At 37.1% G+C, this 26,775-nt stretch overlaps 1 protein-coding gene and 1 long non-coding RNA gene across 9 annotated transcripts in view; both read left to right on the top strand.

Moving 5' to 3' along the window:
* The window catches only part of MYSM1 (Myb like, SWIRM and MPN domains 1), a 42,702-nt gene extending 24,164 nt beyond the window's left edge, over positions 1–18,538 (top strand). For 3 of the 8 annotated variants that reach the window (XM_041770415.1, XM_041770419.1, XM_041770418.1), the window contains 9 exons: positions 1,107–1,192; positions 3,825–3,879; positions 4,222–4,272; positions 4,981–5,055; positions 5,685–5,873; positions 6,785–6,917; positions 11,845–11,950; positions 12,129–12,186; positions 13,210–18,538. In XM_041770415.1, coding sequence (XP_041626349.1) covers positions 1,107–1,192; positions 3,825–3,879; positions 4,222–4,272; positions 4,981–5,055; positions 5,685–5,873; positions 6,785–6,917; positions 11,845–11,950; positions 12,129–12,186; positions 13,210–13,377 — 921 coding nt within the window. In that variant the 3' untranslated portion in view covers positions 13,378–18,538. Of the gene's footprint in view, positions 1–1,106; positions 1,193–3,824; positions 3,880–4,221; positions 4,273–4,980; positions 5,056–5,684; positions 5,874–6,784; positions 6,918–11,143; positions 11,951–12,128; positions 12,187–13,209 lie in introns of those variants that run through there. The other 5 variants (XR_005990184.1, XM_041770417.1, XR_005990186.1 and 2 more) reach the window with 5 other exon arrangements.
* A 1,261-nt stretch (positions 18,539–19,799) lies between these two features.
* On the top strand, positions 19,800–21,410 carry LOC121500636. Its single transcript, XR_005990428.1, has 3 exons — positions 19,800–19,928; positions 20,290–20,348; positions 20,555–21,410. It is a non-coding gene; the product is annotated as an uncharacterized LOC121500636 (long non-coding RNA).
* Positions 21,411–26,775: the final 5,365 nt, after the last annotated feature.

Consider the following 26,775-nt stretch of genomic DNA (forward strand, 5'->3'; position numbering starts at 1 on the left):
CACGCCAAAGCACCAGTATCGGCTCATTAGTAATTCGTGGTTCCTGCCTAAAAGGAACTTATATTTCTCGTAGGAAAGATGATCTGTGATAAGTTCCATAAGATTGGTCTTAAGAAAGGTCAGGTCTTGGGATGCCTGGGTAGCTTAGTTGTTGAGCATCTGCCTTCAGCTCAGGGTCTTGGGGTCAAGTCCCACATCGGGCTCCCCTCGAAGAGCCGGCTTCTCCTTCTGCCTGTGTCTCTGCCTCTCTCTCTGTGTCTCCTGAATAAATAAATAAGATCTTGAAAAAAATAAGGGAAGTATCAGATCTCCCCCAAAGAGTGTGATCAGAGGTGGTGTCACAGAAAATGTGACATTTTATCTGTGACATGAAGGATAAGCAGGAGGATTAGTGCATGAAGGCATTCCAGGCTAAGGGAGCAGCCTAAATAAAGGTACAGATGGGGAAAAAATATCAGACATATTCTGGAAAAAATGCCTAGTTCATTTGGGCTGGAGTGTAAAGAGTGGTAGTAGAAGTGGGATAAAAGATGTGTTCTGTACTTCACATTATTATCAGGATTTTATAAACATTAATTAAATCATCTCTATAACACCAGAACATTGTTGTTATTACTACTTGTGTTCCTGTGTAAAAGGTAAGGAAATTAAAGCACAGAAAACTTCAGTAACTTGGCCAGGGTCACCCAGTGGGTAGCAGAGCCAGGCTTTTTATCTCCAGAATCTGTGCTCTTTACCATTATGTTACAATGTCTCCTGCTTGGGGAAGAAAACTCAACACAGTAGGACTTGGTGATTAAGTAAGTGGAGGGACTCAGGTGATTTCTGAGGTTTTTGAACCTGGGTGGTGCCGTTAATTGAAATGAGCAAAACAAGAGAAGGAATAAGTTTTAAGTTTGGTATGGTTGTAGATTGGGGAACAATTTTTTTATCTGTTTCCTAGCATTTCAATTTGGTAGTAGAAAGAAGGACATAACATCTACTTGAACATGGTCAATCTCGTTCTCACATGCCCTTAAATATGGTCTAAGAGTTGTTTTTGTTTTTTATTAATTCTATCTCTCAGTGGCTGATGGACTCTGATCAACTGGTGTTTTGTATTTTAGCATCTTTCTGCTGAGGAATTGGCAAGAAGAAAAGAGGAAAAATGTAAACCTGTCAAATCCTCAAAAGTACCAAGACCAACAAAAAGGTATACCATTATATAATTTTTTTAACTTATCACAAATGATTAGGAAATGCATGGGAAAAAATATCTCATATAACATTATATTAAGTTGAAAACTAACATTTTGAAATATTTTTTTTCACTGATTATCAATTTGGGAAGATCTCGAGCAAAAGTTTTAAATTTATGTGGGTTTAGTGACTGTAGGATCCAACATATGTTGTAAAGGGGCTTTAATTATGACAAGTGGTCATTCAACTCCTTAGATATTTTAAACAGGTAACCTCATGAAATGATTAGTTCTTTCTTTGGTTGGTGCTGATTGTTACAAGGTTTTTTGTTTCTTAAATAATCTAATATTTGTAACGTGTAACAGTAAAGGTCACCAAATAAGTTAAATGTCTTGATTTTCTAGACGCTCACTTTTTGCAGATGCCCCATTGAATAGGGTATAGTTTTGTCAGTGTCCCTTTTAAAACAAGATTATCTAGGAATGCTACTAAGTCATTTTCAATGGAAAGAGCCCTAATGCTTAACCAGGAGTGTGTCCCTAGGTGTAAGTTACATAAAGCTTTAAGCCTTCAGTCCTCATTTATAAAATAGTAGCTATGATAGCTAACTCTGTTATCTATTCTTTAAGCACTTCGTGTATATGAACTCCTTAAATACTCATAAGTACCCTATGCAGTAGTTAATATCATTCCACATTATAGATAAGGAAACTGAGACACAAAAAAGGTTGAGTGACTTGCCCGTGCTTGTCAGTGATGAGGCTGTGATTTACATCTAGGCAGTTAGTTTAAGGAATCATTGCTGACCATCATATTATTTATATATCACCTCTCTAAAATAAAAATTAAAACTTAGAGTTGAACACCAATAAAAAATAAATTTATGAAATACTAGACTCCTCATCTAGTATCTAGACATTTGATTCTCTGAATCTAAATGTGAGACTTACTTATTGTGACTCCCAAGTCCCCGTTCCAGTTTGTCAGGATCTTTCTGAATCCAGATCCACTTTTCTCATATTTGCCTTCATAACTTTGAATCATCAGCATTTCAGTAAGTTGACCTCTTGTCATTGGCCACTGATTAAATAAAATGTTTAACTGAGATAAATGTAAGGCTCAGACTTCATTGTTCAATCAGCTGTACGTTGCCATGGTTAACCCGTGTCTTTTCATCTTATGCAGAAGAAAAATTTTAGCAGATGTCTTGCTTATATTCAGGTAAAATATATTTGAATCTTTATGAGTCTGCTAGTTTCTAGCAGATCAGTCCTATCAAAAATAAAATTTAGATTTACTTCTATTTTCATAGATCATTATTATTATTCTTAGTAGTCACCTCTTCATTTGGTAAAGGCTCAAAATCAGCTGTTTAATAATCTTTTACAGAATTTCTCAATATTCAACTCTCTGCTTCTAAAGTCTGTTTTTCCCATGTTTTGAAAACAAGTCCAGGGACACCGATAGCAGGTCATGATCTCAAGATTGTGAGAGCGAGCCCCATGTTGGAACCCCACGTTGGGCTCACTGTTGGGCTTGGAGCCTGGTTGAGATTTTTATCCCTCTTCCCCTCCCATTTCACACACACATGCATTTTCTCTCTCTAAAAAAAATAAAATAAAAACAAGCCCGATAATTGCCTATTTGTAGCCCTCCAATAATTTTTCCATTCCTTAAAGTCCCTCCAACAAGATCAGTGGGGTTTCACATCATGCTTCAGTTCTCTGGGATGTATATACTGTCTATTCTTTTTATTTATGTTGATGAAGCATTTTTTTATTTGGGGATCTTTTCCCTTCATTCAACAAATATTTGTGAGTGCTTGCTATGTATCAGGCACTGTTCTAGGAACTTGGATTACAAAGTGTCTGATTTCCTAGCACTAACAATCTCTGGTAGAAAGGGAACTAAATAGTCCTGCTCTTTTCCAGTCCTGTTAATATAAACATATTCCTTGTTTGTTTGTGTTTTTTCTTCTCTGAACATAGCCTAAAGAAAGCCTTATTAATCGTTCCTAATATCTTTCTCAAACCTCAGCTCTTTACCAGTTAAAGCTTTTGTAACATTTCTCTTAGATTTACACATGCTTTTGTATCTACCCTTACTTGTGTTCTCCTCTTTTTGTCTTTTTTTACTCTTTCATTGTAAAATTAGAGTTTATCATATAACTTTATATATATATATATATATTAATTTCTTTAACAGAACTGCTTGTTGTTTATTCATTCAGCAAAGATTTATTGAGTCCCTACTCTGTGCTGTTAACTGTACTTACAAGTATTTTTGAGAAACTTCCATCCTTCTTGAACTTTCTTTCCCATGTCATATTAGAGAGTTGTTTACATTTTCTTCCAGTTTTTTGAAATACACTTGTGTGTATTATAATGTTCTTTTCTGTGGGTATTAAGACAACAGAATTGCTTTCTCCCAAAGGTCTTATTATTTCCCATATTTTTATTGAGTCCAAAAAACCAGTGCTTCTCTCAAAAGGGTTGTATAGAATGTCCTAAGAAATTCTCCTAGTTTAGTATCTTTCTGAAAATTTGGGTTTAGATTATTGATACATATTTTCTAATTTAAATGAATGTTATTTTCTTGATCTTCTTATTGAATTATATTAGAAATGATTTTGTTTTCTTTTCCAGCTCGTTTGATCCCTTCCAGCTGATACCTTGTAATTTTTTCAGTGAAGAAAAGCAGGTACTATTTATGCATTAGTGAATGGCCATAAATAATGCCCCCGTCAGGCATGAAGTATTTCTTCTTTTTCTGTGTGTGCGAGGCATATATATATGTGAAAGATTGGACAAGGCAAAGTACATTAAGGGTCAAATGAGTGATACATTTGGGAAATTAAAGAATTTTTCCATGCTAGGATTTTGAATGATAGTTTATTAAAAATTCTCTGGCTTGTGCTGAGCCTTGGTTGGTGATGAGAACTTGGTGTGACAGGTGAAGGAGAAAAGGGTGGACGTTCCAGTGAGGAAAAACAAAATCTCTATTTTTATGCTCCCCCATTTTTTTTTTTTTTTTATATTTCAGGAGCCATTTCAGGTGAAAGTGGCTTCAGAAGCACTTTTAATAATGGATTTGGTAAGGATAATCTATTGTGTTTACTTACTCTGATTTCTATTCTTGTGTATTTTTATTGCAGGCTTAAGAGGGAGTATGGAAGACGTGTATTTTGGATCTTAACTATCCTCTTTTACAAGGAATCTAAAAATAAGTCTTTTCTTTTGGAGAAAAGCCAAACAATTGCATGTTTCCATATTTTAGAGAAAATAAATTAATGTGAGTTTTGCAGACTGTTTATCATCATTAACCCTATATTCATTTTCTGGTATCCTTTGTCTGCTGCCTTTTAGATAATTGCAACAAAGCACAACTCCTACAATTGGGAGGCTCCTTGTTGGCACTAAATTACCAAGACCTCCAATGGTTGTGTTTGTTTAGGGTGTTTTTCTGTAGGAGGACCCAGAACAGTTTACTTTGTATCCTTCTGATACCTTTCCTGAGTAAGGAAAACAAATGGTATCTTCCTTTTTTAAATTTAAAAATAGTATCTTGGAGTATTTGAATATTTGGTTCAAAGCTTCCCAGCTGGCAGTGAAGATAAATCTGAAATCCTAAATTTCTTTGCACTGAGCCTAGCATCTAATTCCTCTACTATGCTACTTTATTTTAGAAAAGCATAGTTAACATACTTATAGATGACTCTTCTGTGATAAGTGAGTTTTATTCTGATTTTTTGTCAGATGGATTTGTATGTTTGAGCTAAATCTATTTTATATTTCTTTTTAGCATGCTCATGTTTCTATGGCAGAAGTGATTGGTCTATTAGGAGGAAGATACTCAGAAGTTGATAAAGTAGTTGAAGTAAGTTCTCTCTTGTTTTAAAATAATTTTTAAAAATTATTTAGTCCTGCTGCCATACCAAATATTTTTATAGATTTCAGTGGATATAATTAAAATACAGACTTTTACCTGTGATATAAATGAGACTATGCAAATGTGTTAGATATTCCCAGGAGCAAACTAACATTCCACATATTGAGCACCTGTTCCTTTTGCCATCAAGAAAGAGGGAGTGCTGCCAGCCAGGCCTTGCCTTCTCATTTCCTTCACCAATAAAAAGCTACAACTACTTTAAGAGGCCAGGAAGCATGCACCAAATTGAAACTTGGCATGCGTCACTCTGTTGTAATCATTATCATAAATAATAGGAGTCATTGAAAGACTATGTACAGATATGATAAGGGCTGACTTAGAAAAATAATAATTATTATTACGGCCTTGTTTGAGTAGAAAAATGGATTCTGAGTTCCTACATAAAATCACACTTTTGGAGTGTTATTTATTTGCCAGTTAAAGGCTGCCTATGATGCTGCCAAATACTTTCACTGGCTTAAAAAAGTTTCTGTATCTCTGTATGAAAGAACTAAAACATTAAAGTAATAGAATTAACAGGATTTCAGTGTAACCATATAAGGATTAATCTTTTATAGGTCTGTGCAGCAGAGCCATGTAATAGTCTGAGTACAGGACTGCAGTGTGAGATGGATCCTGTCTCACAAACACAGGCCTCAGAGACCTTGGCTGTGAGAGGCTATAGTGTTATTGGATGGTATCATTCTCATCCTGCCTTTGATCCAAATCCTTCCTTACGAGATATTGACACTCAAGCCAAATACCAGGTGGGCTTATAGGTTTTATGTGTAAATAATTGCACCTTTTCTCCTCCTTTGTTGTTTTCTATGAAATAAATGTATTTATAGCATTTCTAGCCAAGTATTGCATTTCTAATACTATTTACATCTGGAGCTTTGAAATAACTGCATTTTTTTCTGATCACAAGAGTAATATGTGTTTAAACACTTAGGACGTCAGCTATTTTATTTAGTACAGACAAACCAAATTGATGGGAATGGGGCACTTGGGTGGCTCAGTTGGTTAAGCATCTGGCTCTTGATTTCAGCTGAGGTCATGATCTCAGGGTCATGAGATCAAGTCCTGCATCAAGTTGCACACTCAGTGTGGAGTCTGCTTGGGATTCTTTCCCTCTTCCTTCCCCACCCCCTTCCCCTACTACTCCCCCGTTACTGTTCCCTCTCTATAAATAAAAATAAAATCTTTAAAAAATAATTGGTGGGAACAACTAGGACAGGGTCTAGGTATGAATGAAGTAATCAGTACCAGTCTATTTTACATCTCTGGTAAAAACAAAGTTTTGTTTTATTCTGATAGTTTATGTTGGATAGGTGAATGTTTTTGTTATAGGTAGCTGTTAATAAATTATTATCGTATTGATAAAGATTATACCTATAGTGAAAATAATCTGTAAACATATTCATGGCAAATACAGATTTTGGAGGCCACATGATCTAATTTTTAAAGGTCATTTCTGGTTGGGTTGAGCACATTTTGGCCTGAAAAATAATAGTGCGGAATGATACATATTTCAATTAGTTGCTGTTTGGCTATAAAGTCTTTAACACACCTTTGTATTCCTTTTTCTTCCATTAGTTGTTTAAGATGTTGGTATGGGTAAATACTGATTTTTAAATTTATGCAGTCAAAACTAATTATACTTTTCTTTTCACTGTAGAGTTACTTCTCCAGAGGCGGTGCAAAGTTCATTGGAATGATTGTTAGTCCTTATAATCAAAACAATCCTTTACCTTATTCCCAGATTACCTGCCTGGTTATAAGTGATGAAATTAGCTCAGATGGCTCTTATCGTAAGTTTTCAACAAAAACAGCTTCACCCAACAACTTCACCCTATCTCAGCCTTCCTTTCTTCAAATCTCACATATGTGAGGCTGTGTGATTGAGAAGTTTGTCCCATCAACTAGGGAATAATTGTTTGCATACCATGTAGTGCAGCCATCCTCTTCCCTTTGGTGATCCCCTTGTAGATTGAAGTCCCTACGGTGTTAACCATGGCCACTGGGCAGGAGGATTACAATGTGGGGAAAAGTTTGGGCCAAGCAGTGTCCATGTTAGGTACAGGCATACCTCAGAGATACTGCAGGTTTGGTTCCAGACCACCATGATAAATTAAATGCCACAATAATGAATTTTTTGGTTTCCTAGTGCATATAAAAGTTATGTTTACACTCTACTGTGGTTTATTATGTGTGCAGTAACATCATATCTAAAAAGTGACATATATATTTTATTTTTTTTTAAGTAAAGATTTTATTTATTTATTCATGAGAGACAGAGAGAGTAGCAGAGACACAGGCAGAGGGAGAAGCAGGCTCCATGCAGGGAACCTGACGTGGGACTCGATCCCGGGTCTCCAGGATTACACCCTGGGCTGAAGGCGGCACTAAACCGCTGAGCCATCCAGGCTACCTGGCATACATATTTTAGTTAAAAAGTACTTTTGCTAAAAAATGCTAACCATCATCTGAGCTTTCAGTGAGTCATAATCACTTATTACAGATCACCATAGCAAATATAATAATAATGAAAATTTTAAAATATTCCAAGAATTGCCAAAACGTGACACAGACACAAAGCAGATACTTTTGGAAAAATGTTGCTGATAGACTTGCTTGACTATAGGGTTGCCACAGACCTTCAATTTGTGAAAAACACAGTAACTGTGAAATGAAGTGCAGTAAAATGAAGCCGAATAACCCAAGGTATGCCTGTCCTAGAGTTATTAGAGTTACTGCTGTAAGTGAAATAGACAAAGTCTCTATTCTCAGGAAATCTTGTATGAATATAGACTGGCTTTCTCTACAGTGGCATTCAAATGGGAAAAAAATAATAATAATAAGGAAAAATTACCACCTTGTTACCAGTTCTCTATGGCCTCTCAGTTTAGGCTTTATAGTGCCTGACTGGTTTCCTAGTCTTCGTTTCCATTCTATCCCAAGAAGGTATGTGCTGGGCTTAGCCCAGTCATATGATTTGATTTCTTTGGGAATTACGTTACTTGTAGTCCAGTCAACTCTGGCTGGACAGGGAATTAGTGTAGCAGACTAGGGAAAAGAGGGGAATGTAAGAGGCAAGTGTGTAGAAAGGAAAAGACTTGAAGAAACAATGACATTTCTGGAATATTTATTTTCTCTTCTCTATCCTTACCACAGCTGCTCTCCTTCACTGTCCTTTTTTGATATTGTCACTGACTGAACATTATACTGTTCCCCATTAGCTCATGAGCTCCTTGAAGGTAGAGTTATATTGGACTTATCTCTATCCTCAGTCTCTAGCACAAGGCCTGGCATAAAGTAGGTATTGAGTGAATGTTTGTTTAACAAATTAACTTCATTGTTTTTAATGATGTCACTTTAATGATGCCATCTCTTTGGCAGAGTAGTGCTTACCCCCATGTCATTCGTTGCTCTGTTCTTTGTGCATGTGCAACACTTGTTTCCTGCCTTCAGGGTGCTTTTATCCTTTAAGTATAATCTATCCATTTGACATTTCACACTAAAATCTGAACCTCAGAGAGCCCAAACTGTCTTCTTTGTCTGTGTATCCCCACCAGCACCTAATTAATAGTTGCCTTGCACCTAAGGAGTGGTCAGCACTCTACTGGTTTTTATTGAACAAAGAGTATTGACACTAGCTTCCGTCCAAAATGCCCAGTTTGAACATAGGACATGTATATAACATTCTTTAGCCCAATATAATTTTATAAAAAGTTACAAAAGGAGTAATCACAATTAACTTATTCTCAATTTAAGTCATTTTTAAAATCTTACAGTCTGCTAAATTTAGGAAATGAGCCTGTACTCTGATGCTATCAGAGTATACAGAGAATACAGTAGCTACCAGCTACATAAGACTATTTACTAAATAGTCTAAGAATTAAATGAAATTTAAAATTCAGTTCCTAGAATTCTGCTTCTGGCCCAAAGAAAGTAACAAAGACCTATCTGAAACAACCATAAAACTGGACAAATGTATAAGACAATGGTGTTTAAGTCACAACATCAGGCAGTGAAGGGATATTGCTGAGAGATGGGAAACAAATGAGGGGAGCCCCAAATTATCCTAGCTTACCAACCTAACAAGAGTTTCCCAGTATGACACAATGAGGAGAAACCTACCTATGGAATGGCAGACTGAATTGAGGTCTGCCTCAAGGGAAGAGGGAAGACAAAGCCAACTAAATTTGTAGGACAGAGTACCCGAGAGCAGAAAGCTTCATGGGGAGCCAAACTCTATAGAGATTTGTGGAAGGGACAGATTTAGTATTAAGCAAAATATAGACCAGTGCATGCATGGAAGAAAGTACCCAGGCAGGGGCAGGAATCACTTGAAAGGATGAGAGGGAACTGTACTGGATGCTCTCATAAGGTACCACTAGACAGCACACAGTATTCAATATTTTCATCATTGCAGAAAGTTCTGTTGGGCAAAGTTGTCTCTTAAATGCCTCTTAACACTGCTTACTAGGTCTTAATCCTAGGTTCTTCACTCTGCTCTTATTTGAAAACATTCTGGTTCAAGAATTTTCAAGAAGCCATCCACACAAGGGATACCTTGTGTTACAGTACTTTTAACTTAGGTTCTCTTTTCCTTGCCTTTCCTGTCCTGTACTCTCTCTTTTTTCCTGTTAGGTATATAGCCATGTTCTGTCTTTTAAATGTTTCTAATGGATAAGCATTTTCTGTACTTGGAATAGGCAAAAAATATACTTAGTGATTAGTTTTTTCTGATATTTTAATGTATTAAAAATATTCAGCACAAAAAGAAATTTATACTGATTTTAGTGCCTTTTTTTTAACTTAGAAAAATACTCTTAATACCAAACAAAGCTGTATAGTTTGTGTGTGTGTGTTTTTACGGCTTTTCACCAGCACAGACTGAAAATTTATTCTTTATTCTTATTTTTGGTTCTCATTAAGAGTAGGAGTTGCTTGCCTAGATTCAGATCCCAGTTCTGACATTTATTGGTTATTTTACCTTGGGCAGATTACTTGGTCTCTCATTCCCTTTTGCCACATCTGTAAAATGAGAAAAACTTACTACCTTGCTGGGGCGCCTGGGTGGCTCAGGCAGGCATCTGACTTTGGTTAAGGTCATGATCTCAGGGTCCTGGGATCAAGCTCTGTGTTCATCATCACCACACCACACTCAGCAGGGATTCAGCTTCTCCCTCTCCCTCTCCCTCTGCCTCCCCCCACCTTTGTGTGAGCTCTCTCTCTCTCAAATACATAAAATAAAATCTTTAAAAAAACTATTTCCTTGCTTTCAGGGAAGTTGTAAAAATTGTTGTTAGTGTATCAAGTGCTTAGCAAATAATAGATCTTCAATAGGAAGTTGTGATTATACTGTTGTCTGAGCTTAGTAAGTAATCAGAGCATTTCAAGTAAATTATCAATATCACCAAAAGGAGTTTGCTTAATAGCTTGTGTGCTGTAATGTGACACTCTTCTCAAGTTTTTGGAGGGAAAAAGTGAAATGGAGGAGAATTGAGAAATAAAAAAAAGATCCACATGAAAAAAATAGGGGTGCTTTTTAGAACATATTGACAAAATAAGCTTGTTTTGTAAGGAAGTTAGTCATGGTATTTTTCATTTCATTTTCTTCATGCCTTCTGATTTGCTGGCATTGTATTTACTTAAAAAGCCTTATATTGACAAAAACCCAGTTGAGAGGCAGTATATTGTAAAGTTAATAACAAACTTAAGCCAGACTGCCTGGGTTCTGCCTCTTCATAATTATATATATATGCTGATGAACAGGTTATTTAACCTCTCTGTGACTCAGTGTCCTAATCTCCCTCCCCCCCCCCCAACAAAAAGCAGGGATAGAGGATAATACTGGTAGCCATGTAGTAAGCATTATGTAAGTTTTACTATTATTTTTATGGTATTGACCTTTGGTAATGAATCACCTGAGCTTTTCTTTTTAATACACTGCAAATACAATTATAGGGAGATTTTGAAGGATATATGAGAAATTTCCAATAGGCTCATCCTTGGTATTTTTCCTTTCTAGCTGTGTGCATGGTATCCACCCCTTGGGCTCCTTTCCTCCAGAGTTTAGCCTGACAGTTTTGACTCTAGTGCAGTTGCTGCTTCTCCAGAGTTAATCCTATTTCCTGACTGGTGTTAACTCCTATAAGGAGGTAAAGTGAGTGTGGGCTCAGAAGCCAGGCAGACTTGCTGGTGTTTAAAATCCAGGCTCTTCAATTTCCCCAGCCTAAACAAGTTGTTTCACTGGTCTCAGCCTGTTTCTTTGTAAAATAATAGGAATAATGCTGCCTACCTTATAGCATTGCTGTAAGCTTAACCTATTTAAAAATAAAAATCACTGGAATGGACTGTCTTGTTTTGCCTAGCTCAGTGTCAGTTTAAGCCCGTGTTTCTGACAATTTTTAACAGTGCCCCCTTTCACTCAAAAAGTCTCTTGGTTTGGATATAAATTATGTGATCATCCTGCCTCTCAGTTCCTTACGTATAATTGTCATGCAAATGGTACTTTTACTTTTCTTTATTATTATTAATTGCTTGGCATTAATGTGCTTGATGGACCTGGTTCAGCCAGGCAGTAAATATTTAATGAATGCCCACTATGTTTAAAGTGCTGTTCAGCTGGTCTGCCAAGTCGAGAGGGTGAGGATTTTAGGTAATTGAAAGGAGATTGCAGACTTAAGAAATAGTTGGTGATAGTCTGTCTGCCTCTTTATGCTCTTCTAGGTTTACCTTATAAATTTGAAGTACAACAGATGCTGGAAGAACCTCAGTGGGGATTAGTGTTTGAAAAGACAAGATGGATAATAGAAAAATACCGGCTATCCCATAGGTATGTACTATGGTTGGAGATGGTTGCACATCTGCAGGGTTTCTCATTAAATTATGTTTTAGAGAAAACCCAAGTTAAATATAAAACTATGATATATGACATCAGTGACAGTTTATTACAAAACTGATTAGTTTAAGGTATTTGTTTCATCAGTTTGTCTTCATATTTCTTCCAACAGCAGTGTCCCTATGGATAAAATCTTTCACCGGGATTCTGACCTGACTTGTTTGCAGAAAGTAAGCTGCCTTCATTTTAATTGGTTCTATTGTTCATGGATTCTAAAGCTGTTCATTCATGTGTTTTCCCAGGATGCCAAATGCTTTGTAGATACATTTTCTGTGTATTTTTTTGATTGCTTTTTCCTTTCAAAAATTTAATTTCTAAGAGATAATTAGTAATATGTTTTGTTGCCCATACTTGCATATAGAAATAGTATTATTTTAGAATAAATTTGTGTTGGCCAATAAATTTCTTAGCAGATTATTGTATGTAGTGGAGAACTCTTTTCTCATTTTGTTAAATTCAAGTGCCATGTTTCCATTTAGGCGTAACAATTGATCATTTTTAAGAATGGTAGAATAAATATAATAATTACATGTGAGTGGTCATTTTATTTAACTATCTGGTAGAAAGTAAGAGTTCTGAATTCTTTGATTTCACTTCTTGTTTTGTTTCTATGAGTATAAAGAGTTAAAGACCATGAGACTGGCAACATCTTTTTTATTTTTTATTTTTTTTTGGTAACAGTTTGAGAATAGAAAATTTAAACATACTAAGTTTCTTTTTAGATTTTTTTACTCCCTCTGTTAAAGCTGCTTTCTCCTTGTTCTGTTGGAAGATTAATATGCATATTTTTCAGGAATCAAACTCTAGCATCCTAATTTTGAAGTTGTCAAGTCCTGTATATGTACACAGATTTTTATTCTACAGGACTATTTTGCTCTGTAAATGTAACTTTAGAAAAAAGAAGGAAAGTCACAAACTTGTCCAAAGTAGAAAACATTACACTTAAAATCTTAGGTTTGTCTCCTCATATAAGATCATAAAGGAACTAACCTAAGCATTTCTCAACAGTGACTTGCTGCATCTGGCTGTATGATTATTCATCACAAATACATCTCCAGCCATGTTTAAGGAGACTGTTTCTTATTTGCACATTAGAAAATTTGAGATTTGTAAAGGGATACAATAATGATAGTAATGCAAACCCTCTTATACTTTTTGTGTATTTTAAATATAAAACTTTTCTTTCCAACTAGCTTTTGGAGTGTCTGAGGAAAACTCTGAGCAAAGTGACTAATTGCTTCATTGCTGAAGAATTCTTAACTCAAATAGAAAATTTATTCCTTTCCAATTATAAAAGCAAGCAGGAGAATGGAGTGGCTGAAGAGAACTGTGCTGTGGGTACAAAGGAACTGTTAATGTAATTATTTTAAAGTAAGACATTCTAATCTTGATACAGTGATCATGCTTTCAAAGTAATATCCTTGAAATTACTGTAATTTTGCTAATAGTGGCACAACTTTAATATTTTTTCTCTAGCTCACAAAATCGAAACTTTGCCACATAAATGATGTGACAAAGAGATACGGACTGGCTTTCATACAGTGATTATCAGAGTGTTGTGTGAAGCAGGGTCTGCTGCAGTGCTGCAGACCAGCCATGGCCAGGAAGCAGTGCAGGAGACCAAAGGGCTGTCTGCTTTACTGTTGTATTCAGGTTGATAAATGGAATGTATCTCTAATATTTATTTCTCCCCAAATTTTGGTACCTCATGTCTCTGTCTCATTAGGAGTACTTCCATTTTTTTCCATGTGCTTTGGTGAGATTTGCTTATGGTTGCAAATGAGCTATGGATGGATGGCACCAAGGTAATTAACATGGTTGAGAACTATCGATATAATAAATATAACAACAAGCTGTAGGAGGCCAGGGGAGGCATAAGGAGAAAATCTTAAACATAGAGAAGAAACCCAAAGGAGAAAATCAAATTGCCAGTTTTTCAGTTAATAGCTATTTGTTTCCATTTTATTTTATAGCAGTAATACTACAGGATATGCCATTTTCTCAGCTAGCTGAAACATTTTATATGGATTTCAGATACATAAAATAATTAGCTTCAACTATATGTCCACTTATATTCGTATGTGTGATGAAACCTCATTTAATTAGGACACAGATAATCATAACTCTCGTATTGGATTTTTTTTCCCCTACTAAATGTTATCAGGAGAAAGTGGCAAATTATAGTAACACTTAAATATTAAATCAGAGATTTAATTTTAAAAACAAAAAAGCCTTCCAGGACATACTACGTATCTAGCCCAGTTTCAAATACTTTCTAAATCTAGAACAGAAGTGAGCAAACTTTTTATGTAAAGGGACAGTTAGTCAAAAACTTAGGCTTTGCAGGTCAAATACCGTGTCTATCAGATATTCTGCTTTATACTTTTTTTATAGTCCTTTAAAAATGTAAAAAACATTCTTATTACCTCGTGAGCCTCACAGAAAATGGATTGCTGGCCATTATCTTCCAACTCTGCTCTAGAGAATTATAACACTTGTAATTTACTTTCAGATATATGAATCTGAGACACTGAAAGGTCTTTTTTACATCATCTTCAAACAACAAAACTTAAGATTGTGATTTACATTTAAGTACGTTTTCAAGTAAAATTAGCAATCATGCTGCCTGATTTATTCAAATGGATTTCAGTTTATTTTGTTAGCCATAGAACTGATTTATACCCGTTCTTCAGGCACTCGTATTAATAATAGTTTTATTACATCTTACCTGGATATGATTCTGTATTTTTACCTTTTTTGGTTGTAATCATTAGCCACGGAAGAATATGACAGTGTCTGAGGGAGTAGTGAGCTAGATCTAGATGGCCTAGGTCTTGGCTCAACCTTGTGACTTGGGGGAAAGGGAGGGGTGGATATAAGTTGACCTTCTCTAATTCTAAGTTCTTGTATAACTGAGAGCTAACTTATCTTCTTAACATCCTTCCAGGTCTAAAATGCATTTCTTTATATGTAGTTAGGATAAACAATGAAATATAATTTATAAAGCAATTACCTTTGGGACTAGAGGTGTTAAGAGCTGTAGACCAACGTCAGGAAACCTGAGTCCTCATCCTAATTCTGTTACTGGTTTCACTCTCTGGAAGTGATAACATCACATAATCTGTCTGGACCTCATGCCCTTCACCTGTAATCCATGGGTCTGAGTTTTATGACTTTGTTTTTCCTTCCGAGCACAGAAAGTCTGATTCTGTGATACGTAGTAATTGATTCGTTTGTATTTCTTCCTTTTAATGAGTTTTTCTCAGTGTACATTGGGAACATATCCTAGAAATTGGTATGAATTAACTCTCTTGATTGACATTTCCCTATAATATTGATTAATTTGGGTGATAAAAGATAATGGAAATTGTTTAAAATTCTGTTCTCAAATCTGGATCCCTTATGTGCCAGTAGCTAACTATATTTTCTAACCTAAGCCATACTGTGAAGAACTTGAAGACGGTAATCCTTGGAGTTTAGAGTGTGGAGAGCACAATTTTTAAGATAATATATACTGAGTGTTTTTTTTTTTTCTTGATGATAAAGTACATTTATCTCAAAATATTTTTTAAAAAACAGAAACATAAAAATATATAAATCCTATTATCTAAAAAACCACAGGTTAACATTTTAGTATAAGTTCTTACCCCTTTTTTTTTTCCTGGACCATGTAATTTTAGAACATTATAATCTGTGATATTTTCCTTCTCTCCTTCATTGTTCATTCTCCCTGTTTCTTTTTTTCTCTTATCATATTCTTGAAACACTTTTGAAATTGCAATTGCCCACCCACGTTCCTGTCACTGCCAACTTAGGCTGCTTAGGGTAGTCAGAGCCAGGGTGCTGGAGAAGCACAGAGGAAGTCTGTAACTGAGGGACAGTGTAACTAACATAGGAAGTTCAGGGGGCAGAGACTCAAAGGGAAACTTACCTCAGGTGATGCTTACAGGAGTGGAGACAGGACCTGAAAACATCCAGATCTTTTCATTCTGATTTGATTCTTCAGACTGCACAATGGCAATAAAATAATGAACTTAATTTTTTTTCTTTTCTTGCTTGACTAGTAGAAATAGACACTAGTACTTCGCAATATTAGACTGAGCTCTATTAAAAATCTAATCCCAAAGTAACATGCAAAAAAGAAAAATCAGTGGAATAAGATCAACAAGATCAGACTCTCCTCATCCCTCCATTATTTTATCTTTGAACTGTCTTCAAACCCACATTATGTAGGACTTAGACACTTTTGCCTTCTTGGATGTTGTCTTCCATAAAAAATTAAAAATTAATTCACTACAATTTTATTTATATAAAATGAGTCTAATACTATATATAAACATGTCCTCAATCTAAAAGATTGGTTTTTTTTCCTTCTGAATTTAAAAGATGAAAACATTTTTTATGGGCCTTAAAAGTATTGTGGGCTGGAGGCATGGTGCCTGAAAGATAAGGTGGCCCTTCCTATATTCTCAAGGATATCACTGGAGAAACAGCAGTCATGATTCTGTCGCCTGTAAAACTTATCTCACAAACCCTGGGGTAGCTTTGCCATCACCACCAAGAATATTGCAGTTCCTGGGGCTTTAAATCTATAGACTTGAACCTTGTTCTTCACTGACATGACCAAAACTTAAGAGTGTTGCTTGGGAAAAATCATCCTCCTAAAAAAAAAAAAAAATAGATACACAGTGAATAGTTTTAGCTTTCAAGTGGATATTTTTGTTCTGATCCTTAATCTGTAGTTGTGAAGCTAATGCCACATATCCTACCACCTTTTATTTCTTCATTTCCTTCAAACACACTCCCACTTTATACCCACTTCCTCTACTTCTTACCTCTTGGCACATAGGTACAAATGGTTCATATAACATTTGTTGAAAGTGGGGCCTAGAAGGATAGAGTTGAACAGACCTATTCGTATTTCATGGAAGCTGATTAATGCTTCCATGCCTTCTCTCCAAAACTCTCCTCCCCCACAGGAGTAGAGGTGAGGTCTGTGATGTGCAGACTGTTAAGTAAGCAGGGTCAGAGCCTCTGCAATTGTCTGGGCAACAGGGTGATTGCAGTGTCAACAGGCCAATCTGTGCAGGCCTCCTGCTCTTCAGTTGGTCATGTTTTTCTTGCTGGGTCCTAACGAGGTGAGCTGGAGGACATGCAGGAAGTGATGTAATGGCAGGATGCTTCAGGATTGATGCTTTACCTGTGGATAAAGAGACTTATGGACATCTGACCACCTGACATACAGCTGTCAATCCTCAGGTCATCAACAGGCATTCAGTGGATGGATTTCTCAGTAGAAATTAAATAAGGGCACCCAAACTTTATATTTTTTTATCGACACTCTCCTTTACCAACAGTAAGAGACTTAAGTCTAGAGTCCTACATCATGGCATTTAGGAAAACTTACTTCATCCAAGCACAAAGGAAAAAGCACATTTTTATCATCATCTCTATCATGATTAATACAAAATTTGATCAGTATTCTTAGTTTACCAGCAATTTTAAATAGTTTTCTTACAAATCAATATAAAATTTGGAATATTTCCAGGAAATCACTATGGAGAATAATGTCACATACTTCAATTAAATTTCTGACCTTTTCTTAAATGGTTTTATGTATTCTATTCCTCAAAACTCTGTTTCTCTGTTTTTTTTCATTTGCCCTGTAATTTGTGCTTTCTGGCATTTTCTGAATCTTTTTAGCCACCTTAAATTTTTTGTGGAAAAAGGCAGAGAATAAATATGTTAGCCCTCTAAATCAGGAGAAAATCAAAACTTCCCAGAGAAGCTGTGATTATACCAGATGCTCTGTACTGAACTAAATTGGAGAAGGTAAAATTAACTCATGATATCTGGGTTGTTTGTATTTTCTTCCTTTGAATATATTTATGAATATATTCATAAGAATTTTAATTTCAGGGAAAAATGCCTTATGTGCTGTCTTTGAGGTTTCCTAGAGTAGTCTCTTAGGATTTAAGAAGAATTTTAACTAGGATTTCATAGTTTGTACTCCTGTTTCATAGGTTACCACAGAACATTTGTTTCAAGCTATGAATTATAAAATAGTATTTAGAATCCAGCATGATTTAAATAGACTGGTCATAGATCTTTGAATTTGTGTATTTGATGTGTAAATTGTAAATTGTGTATTATGTATATGTATCATAAGTTTACTGTGATTATCGATGAACCTATTGCTATTGTTCCCTAAATGTTATTAGTGTTGATGGATTTCTTTTATTACTTTGAATTTTGGAATGTTCTATAATTAAAAGATATGACATAAACTATTTTGTACATTTAAATATGATGCCACGTTGTCTAAATCTATATTAAATAATATTGTAAATATTGTTTATACAGTTATGAAAGCTTCTCAAAATGGTTGGACTCTTCTCCCTGTACTAAACAATGACATGTTATAAAATATCTGATTTTAAGCTTTGAGATTTTTAGCTTGTGATAAAAAGTAAAGGGAAACATTCTGAAGATTCTATATAAATAAAATTCTGAGAAAAAGTGGTGGTGAATCATTTGATGTCTTTCTAAGTTTTAGCAGCATACACATTGAATTGCAAATATGCCCCATTAATTCAAACATTGGTTGAATGTCTTATTATGTTGAGCTTTGTAGGGGACACAAAGATGAGTAAATCTTGATTTTTGTCCCACAAGAAGCCTATTACCTAGTAAGTGGGAAACACATAAAACCCAACATGGACAAGTAAGACACTAAGATACAAACTGGAATGGATTATAAATGCCTGTAAAGACTTCAAGGGCAATAGGTGTTTAGACAAATAATTCTCTAGAATGTGAGCAGTGAGATCGATTTCTTGGAAGACCTCATCTTTAGACATCCTGGCAGGGTTTGGTAAGCGACATTTGGGGAAAGATGTTTCAGAGAGGTGACCTTAGCACAGGTTCGGAGATAAGTGGGAAATCGAGAATGGTGAGTCTTTGGCCAGAGGGTAGGGTATATGGAGGTGTTCGTTAGGTAATTCACATTGAGGCAACTAAGGATACAGAAGCTATAAAGTGAAAGAAAATCTCATCTTAAGATCAGAATTAACTCACCGGTCTTTAACTCCCCAGTCTTTTTTCCTATCATATACAAAACCTCTTGAAAGAGGACTTTACCTACTTCCATTCTGACCTCAGTCTGTACTTTCTAATTGACCAAGTTCTTCCCAGCTTATCAACTCGGGCAAAAAGATGCTGTGAGCAAAGCATCCTTCAATAGGAACCAAAACCACCCCTTGGTTAACGGCCTGCCTTGAGCCAGCAAGAGCCTGCGTGACTGGCCCCGACACAGTGATCCACCTGACCTTTACTGCCCACCTGCTTGTACCCGTCCACTTAGCCCCACGTTTTCCTGATACACCTGGGAGAAGTCTCTTCTCACTTTGGAGACAGACTTTGAGCCACTAGTTGGCTCTCTTCCCGGTGGTGGCCGCTGAAATAAACTTCTTTCTTGTTTCACCCCCACTCCTCTCTCTGCCTTTGGGTTTTGTCGGCAAGTGGCTGAACCAGGCCTGTTTGGGACCTGGCAATTATTGGCAAGCCAGCGTGGAACTATCTTTTCAGTTTGCCCAGCCTCCTTGGGGTCTCCCCCCCCACACACACACAGAGTGGTTGGTGTGGGCGGTGCACCAGGGCACAGCTGTTGACCCAGCAGGTGGCTGTGGTTGTCAGAGTCCCCTCCTGTGGTGAATGCCCCGCTTCCCCGCCCCCCCCCCCCCCCCCCCGCCCTAATGCAGAGGACAGGAAGTCCTGGGCAGCTGCTGAAACTTGTTTTGTTGCAAAGATTTTCTTGCAACTTTGCCCTGAACTGCATCAACTGCCTTACCTGCATTTGATGAAGCAGAGAAACAGGTTGAAGAATAAGCAGGCCCTAGGAATTTGGCTCCTGGTAAGTTCCCTCCACAGGTGTACATTGGAACCCATCCTTCCGTGGTTCCCTGCTCTTGGGTTCTTTGGAACCATTTATTTCAGGTTTTCATAACCCATTTATTCAGGCTCGCGTTCCTTGAGTTGTGGCAGGGGCTGTTCTAATTTGTGAAGGTGCCCTTGGAAAGGAATGGGTGGGAGGGAGGTAAACGGGAAGCCGGGGTATGCACTTGGGGAGATCTCTGTTGGAATTTGTGTGTGTGTGTGTGTGTGTGTGTACAAGATAGGGGATGCTAACCCCTCCCGAAGGCCTCTGGGGAGAATATTGGCTGGTGTACCTTTAGTTATAACCCTACGACTAAGAAGAGGACTTTTTATTCCAGGACTGCCTGGCCCATGGATGCGAAGCTCAGAGGAAAGACGGCCACCGAATGGCTCTCTGGTATTCCTTCCTCTCATCTGGTTGCCTCCAAATGATGGTGGTGGTGTGAGGGCTGGCAGGGAGGGTTGTTTGGCTCTCCCAATTTGTTCTGGAAAGCCGTTTGGTTCAGTCAGTGAAGCTCTGACTTTTGGGGCAGAATGAATGCTAACATCAGTACTCTGAGCTTCATTTAGCCATAATTGTATTTCTTCTGTGTTCTTTCTGAGCTTTTGCCTAGGAAGACGGAATCTTTTTGTTTTCCCAAGAAAGTGCACTAGGATATATTTTTGAATAATTTGGTGCAAAGACCTGAAAATCATCTGGAGTAAAAGCCTATTCTGAAGGCGAGAGAGACGGAAGGCAAGAGATAGATGAAGGGGTGTTAGTCCAAACTTTGAGTCCACTTCCAGCCTCGACAGTGGCACCCTGGCCTCTCCTTCTGTGTGTGCACCACCCCCGGTGCTTCTTAGTGGCCTCCTACACCATCCTCCTGCTCCTCCTACCATCACTGTTGAGTGAAAGCACCCCAAGCTGTCAGGCCATCTCCTTTGGAGGTTCAAACTGGAGCACCTCCCAAGTCAGCATGAAGGGACCCACGGGCTCAAACTGCCCACGTGAGATTTCCTCACAGGAGCTCCAGGTAAAACTGACAGTGGGGAGTAGAGAGACTGACGCACACTGGACACAGGTGTGACATATCATCATTAAAGCTAATTTAAGTTTGCTGGTTTAACTAAAATAGACATGCCTTTCAGAGCTATCAAACATCAATTATAATACAGTTATCAATTTCTACCTGAATTAAACTCATGTTTAATCTGTTGCAATTTGATGTAAAATGATGGATAATTTTGTCTCTCTCATAAAGCTTTCATGGGTAATTGTTAAGAGCAAGTATGTTGACTAAAAAGGTGTATAGCTTTCAACATCTTTGGTAACCAAGAACTAGGTTAAATAACAAATGGGTTTGAACTCATTAATCACCTAAATAATTTCCAAATAAGACAAAATAGGGACACCTGGGTTGCTCAGCGGTTAAGCGTCTGCCTTTGGCCCAGAGTGTGATCCTGGAGACCCGTAATCGAGTCCCGCATCAGGCTCCCTGCATGGAGCCTGCTTCTCCCTCTGCTTGTGTCTCTGTCTCTCTCTTGGTGTCTCACATGAATAAATAAATAAAATCTTAAAAAAAAAAAAACCAGAAATACTATCTTCTATTAAAAAAAAAGATAAAATACTTAAATATTAATTACTAAACATCACTGTATCGGCTTTGGCTTCTTGTTACAGAGAACCCAGACGCTGCAGTAGGCCTTATGCATAATTGAAAGATTCTATTGTGGAGAAGCACATGTTTCCAGAAATTAGGAAATATATTCATAAACTGAGTTAAAGAATTCTGGTGTAATAGTACACACTCATTCACTAGCTAGTTTGCACTGGAAACTAAGGTTCTAAGTAAAAATTCTGATAAATGTAATCAGGACTGCCAGAAAAATGATAAAGAAAGCAACCTTGTATGCAAGGAAAATAAGCTATGTTTTTGATAAGAAAGGCATGAAGAACAGGAATATATTTTTGTTGAAAAGAAAGTAATTTTGTCCTAGAACAAGACTGATTATTTAGAGAGAGAAAGCTAAGGACAAAATGCATGAAAAATTCATGAATGAAAAATTTGTAGGTTTGTGAAGGGGAATCTTTGGAAAAGAATTGTATGTATTGCCAGGACCAAGATTTGAAATGAGTGATTTTTTTTAAAAACACTCTAGTATAAGATTGGGATTTGGGTTTTCTCTCTATTAAAAAGACAAAGTTCCCTCTTAGATTGTAGGTCTGCACTTGTTAAGAAATTGTAAACAAATTTTTTTCTTTATCTGCCCAGAAAACCACATTGTCTTTATCAAACCACGTTGTTGATTCCTTTAAAGTTAAAACTTCTCCACATTGAAAGAGCTAAGTTTTGCGAACAACTGTGTGACCTTCTGTATCTGGCTTTAGAATCTCTTAATGCCACCTTGAATAAATAATTAAATATTGAGTTTTATAATTATCTGAATCCTATTTAAGCATGTCCTTAAAAACCTTCTGAGGTTTTTAATAAACTTCACAAGATTCAAATTCTAAATGTAGTCTTTTTGACTAATTAGGCTAGTTTATTTGGTATGTTAAGTTACATGGAAGCATGTTAAACGAATGTTGATAAACCTTCCTGGGTTATATTGTATGAGTAAATGCTGTAACTGTTCTAGAAATTATATGAAATCCCTAAAGTTTTAATATGTCCTGATATAAGGTCACTTGACATTCTGATTATTGAAACGTGTGTCATAGAGATAAGAGGATTACCTTGTCAACTGCATTATAATGAAGTCTCATCAGATCTCTAACCAAGCCCATTGTTGAGTCTTTTGTCATTTATAGCTCTTGTTCTGATGCTCTTGCAAACTGCGTTTCATCAAGGAGATGCATAAAAATGACTTTGGACAAATACAGTTTTCTGATACTTTTATTAAACTAAGAGAACTGCCTTTGAGTAAGAGTTTCGAGAACTAGAGGGAAAGCTGCATTCAAACAGAACAGGAATTAGTAACATGGGTTGAATGAATTGAGGAAATGATTATAGTTTTTGTGACTCTTGAAACATTGCTGATTCTCTAATGTTTGCTCTCCCAGATTCCAGATTTAAGGAAACTTTTTCTCTTAAGATATCTATGATTTACAGAAAAAATATGATAAAATATTCCTTTGTAAACAAATTTAAACATTTAACTTTTCTCCCTACCTCAACCCTCAGAATTTAGAAACTCTCAGCGAGTATGCTTTCTTTCATGGCAATTATAATTATTTGCTAAGTTCAATAAGAATCTGTTCTCCTTGGAGGATGTGGAGAAAGGGGAACCCTCTTGCACTGTTGGTGGGAATGTGAGCTGGTACAGCCTCTCTGGAAAACTGTGTGGAGGTTCCTCAAAGAGTTAGAAATAGAGCTACCCTACGACCCAGCAATTGCAGTGCTGGGGATTCACCCCAAAGATACAGATGCAGTGAAACGGCAGGACACCTGCACCCCGATGTTTCTGGCAGCAATGTCCACAGTAGCCAAACTGTGGAAGGAGCCTCGGTGTCCATTGAAAGATGAATGGATAAAGAAGATGTGGTTTATGTATACAATGGAATATTCCTCAGCCATTAGAAACGATGAATGCCCACCATTTGCTTCAACATACGTAGAACTGGAGCGTATTATGGTGAGTGAAGTAAGTCAGTCAGAGGAGGACAAACATTATATGGTCTCATTCCTTCGGGGAATATAAAAAATAGTGAAAGAGATTAAAGGGGAAAGGAGAGAAAATGAGTGGGAAATATCAGAAAGGGAGACAGAACATGAGAGACTCCTAACTCTGGGAAACGAACAAGGGGTAGTGGAAAGGGAGGTGGGCAGGGGGTTAGGGTGACTGGGTGACGGGCACTGAGGGGGGCACTTGACGGTATGAGCACTGGGTGATATGCTATATGTTGGCAAATCAAACTCCAATAAAAAAATGTGCAAAAAATTTTTAAAAACCCATCTTATTATGTAAGACACACACAAATAAAAATTAATGAGGTGAAAAAATAAAAAAGAATCTGTTCTCCTTGTAGCAGGACACCACTGAAAACACTGCTTATATTACTGAGACTTTGACTGGAAAGTCATATTTGACAGAGATGTGCATAGGCAGACATGACCAGATAGCTTTAAGGAACTAAGGTTGACTTTATGGAGCCAATAGAGCCCTCTTGAAATGTTGGCCTGACACCTTGCTTACAGAGTTCCCAGCAGCCTTACCTGCTGAGTAAAGAATGTCCCTTCCCGGCAGGTGCAGGAACCTAAGGATATTCTGGGGGACCTTGAGAAGAGGAATTCACCCAAATCTATAGGTATTCCAGGCAAATCTGATGACAAGTATTTGGTATGGCTTCTGGCTTTGAGAGGCTGTTAAAAGTTCAATCAGAAATTCTTTATATTTCCAGCAAGGCAGATTTAAAAAGAACTAGTATCACAAATCATCATTCTTGCTCTGCTTATGTAAAAAATTAGGCCAAGTTTGGTAAAACTGGACTTGTTTTACAAACGAATTAGTCGTAATTTGACTATCTTTGAGGAAATAAGGGTGATTTTAGAGAGAAAAATGATGTCTCAGTAACACACACCCTTGTGGAAGTTAGATTCTAGTTCTGATGGTCTTTGAATGTTTGTTGTTTGCTTAAGCTAGATACCTAGAGGTAAATAAACCTCAGAGAAATTGCCACAATAGCCCATGTATAGACAATCCCCTTATTCTGTGGGGATAATATAAGGACCCCACAGGCATATGATTTTTCAACAGCTGGACGATGGATGGATTCCCCCAACAATTGACTGTGTAACTCAGCTATAACTTTGACAAATTCTATGTGGCTCGGATGGCAAAATCACTCCTTAAAAGCCAGTGCATACCCCTACTTTATGGGGTTCACTATGGACTCATGAAAATAATGGATGGAAGATTGGATTGGACGGTGTACTTGGGGATGCACATGTCTCCTGAGATGAGTCATCTCCCACTTGCCAGTGATTCCTTGTAACTGGGATATTGTTAAAAGCTAGCTAGACATGAGGCAAAGAAGGCTTCTTGATGGCCTTATCCCTTAACCATATTTGTTGGAGGAGCCACCTCTACTGGTGTAGAATTACAAGTATTCTTGGTAAACCCAAGCATACAGCAGCCGCCTTTAACCAAACCCAGCACACAGTCACCCTTCTAAATGATGAAACCACACAAATTCGAAAACCATAGTCCTTCCCCACCAAATGGCCCTCAATATCTTGATTGTGGCCCAAAGAGGAAGCTGTGCTCTCATTAAAACAGAATGTTGTATATATATTCCAAATTACTCAAAAAATGTAACTGAAGCCTTGAAAGATTTACACAAACTATAGATGCCCTAGCTCTAGATCCTTTTTGCAGTTGGCTAAATTAGATTCTTTCCTAATGGAAATATGCTGTTAAGCATTGCTATATTTCTTGTGATGATTGTTTGACTTTTAGTATTTGTCAGGTGGGAGCCTGTGCTATTCACACAAGCCTAGAGATGCCCTTAGTGCCTATTTTGGAGAAACTCCTAAAATGAAGTTCCTCTACCTGTCAAAGTGTTCCATTCCTAAACCCCTACGTCATCCCAGGCAGCAGCAAGTAGCTAGAGAAGATATGGTTGTCATCCCATCTCCTTCCGTAGAAGTGGAATGGAGATTTCACGGTAGGGATTTGAAAAGAAGATATCAACTACCTCCATTCTGACCTCAGTCTGCACTTCCTAATTAATGAAGTTCTTTTTTTTCCAGCTTATTTCCTAACTCAGGCAAAGGACCCTGGGGGCAAAGTGTCCCCTGATGGGGACCAAAACGACCCCCTCACCTAACAGGGACTGCCCTGACACCAGCAAGAACTCATGTGATTGACCCTAGGGAAGAGATCAACCTGACCTTTACTTCCCCGGGCTGCATGTACCCATCTGCCTTTGTCTCATATTTTCCTGATAGAAATCTAGAAGTCTTTCCAGCACTTTGGAGACAGTCTTTGTAACTTTCGTCCACTGCCTACCTTTCTGGTATTGGCCTCACAGAAATAAATTCCTCTCTTGTTTCACCACCACCCACTTCTCTGCCTTTGGATTTTTTCAGTGGCGAGTGGCCAATCAAACCTGATCTATTTGAGGAACCTGGAGTCAGGTGTTCTTGCACCCTTGGGCCCCTGTTTCACTATCAATTTAAAACATAACAAGGACCTACTGGGTCATACTATACATCTTCAGTTTCTGTCCTCTCATTGAGGACTTCTTCCTACAACAGCACATAAATATCTATTCATTCTTGGCAAGAGGTACACAGCATTCTACAGTACAGATTTGCCATCATTGATCCAATCAGTTTTTTATTGATGAACCTTATTTAGAGGTTTCCATTTTTCTATGAAAAATTATTCCTTTTTTTTGCACACTTCGTATTTCTCTGAAGAGATTCCTAGAAGTTTAGATGCCAGATCAAGATCTATGTACCCTTTAAATGTTGTTAGTATCTGCAGAAAAATCTTCCATTTCTATAAGCTAATTTTCCTCAGAGTAGTACAGCCACATTTATCATCTCGTTTACAGAACCAATTTGAACTCAAGGCTCCTAAATGATATAATTTAGGTGGCAAAGTACAATAAAATCCTAAGAGTTTTAATTCTACAAGACATTTACTTCATTAGAAGTTCATTCCTTTGTGCAGCTTGTGTGGATGCTTGCTTATTAAACATTTGCTGTAATTTTCTGATTGTGACCCGCATCATACTCAGCCAATAACTCTACATCAACATCATCCTGCAATCCTATTTGTACTGTAATGGTTTTTCTTAGTGTCGCTGATGTGTTTCTACATCACTGAGTCTC

This window comes from Vulpes lagopus, chromosome 10 (assembly GCF_018345385.1).
Source record: "Vulpes lagopus strain Blue_001 chromosome 10, ASM1834538v1, whole genome shotgun sequence".
Lineage (NCBI taxonomy): Eukaryota > Metazoa > Chordata > Mammalia > Carnivora > Canidae > Vulpes > Vulpes lagopus.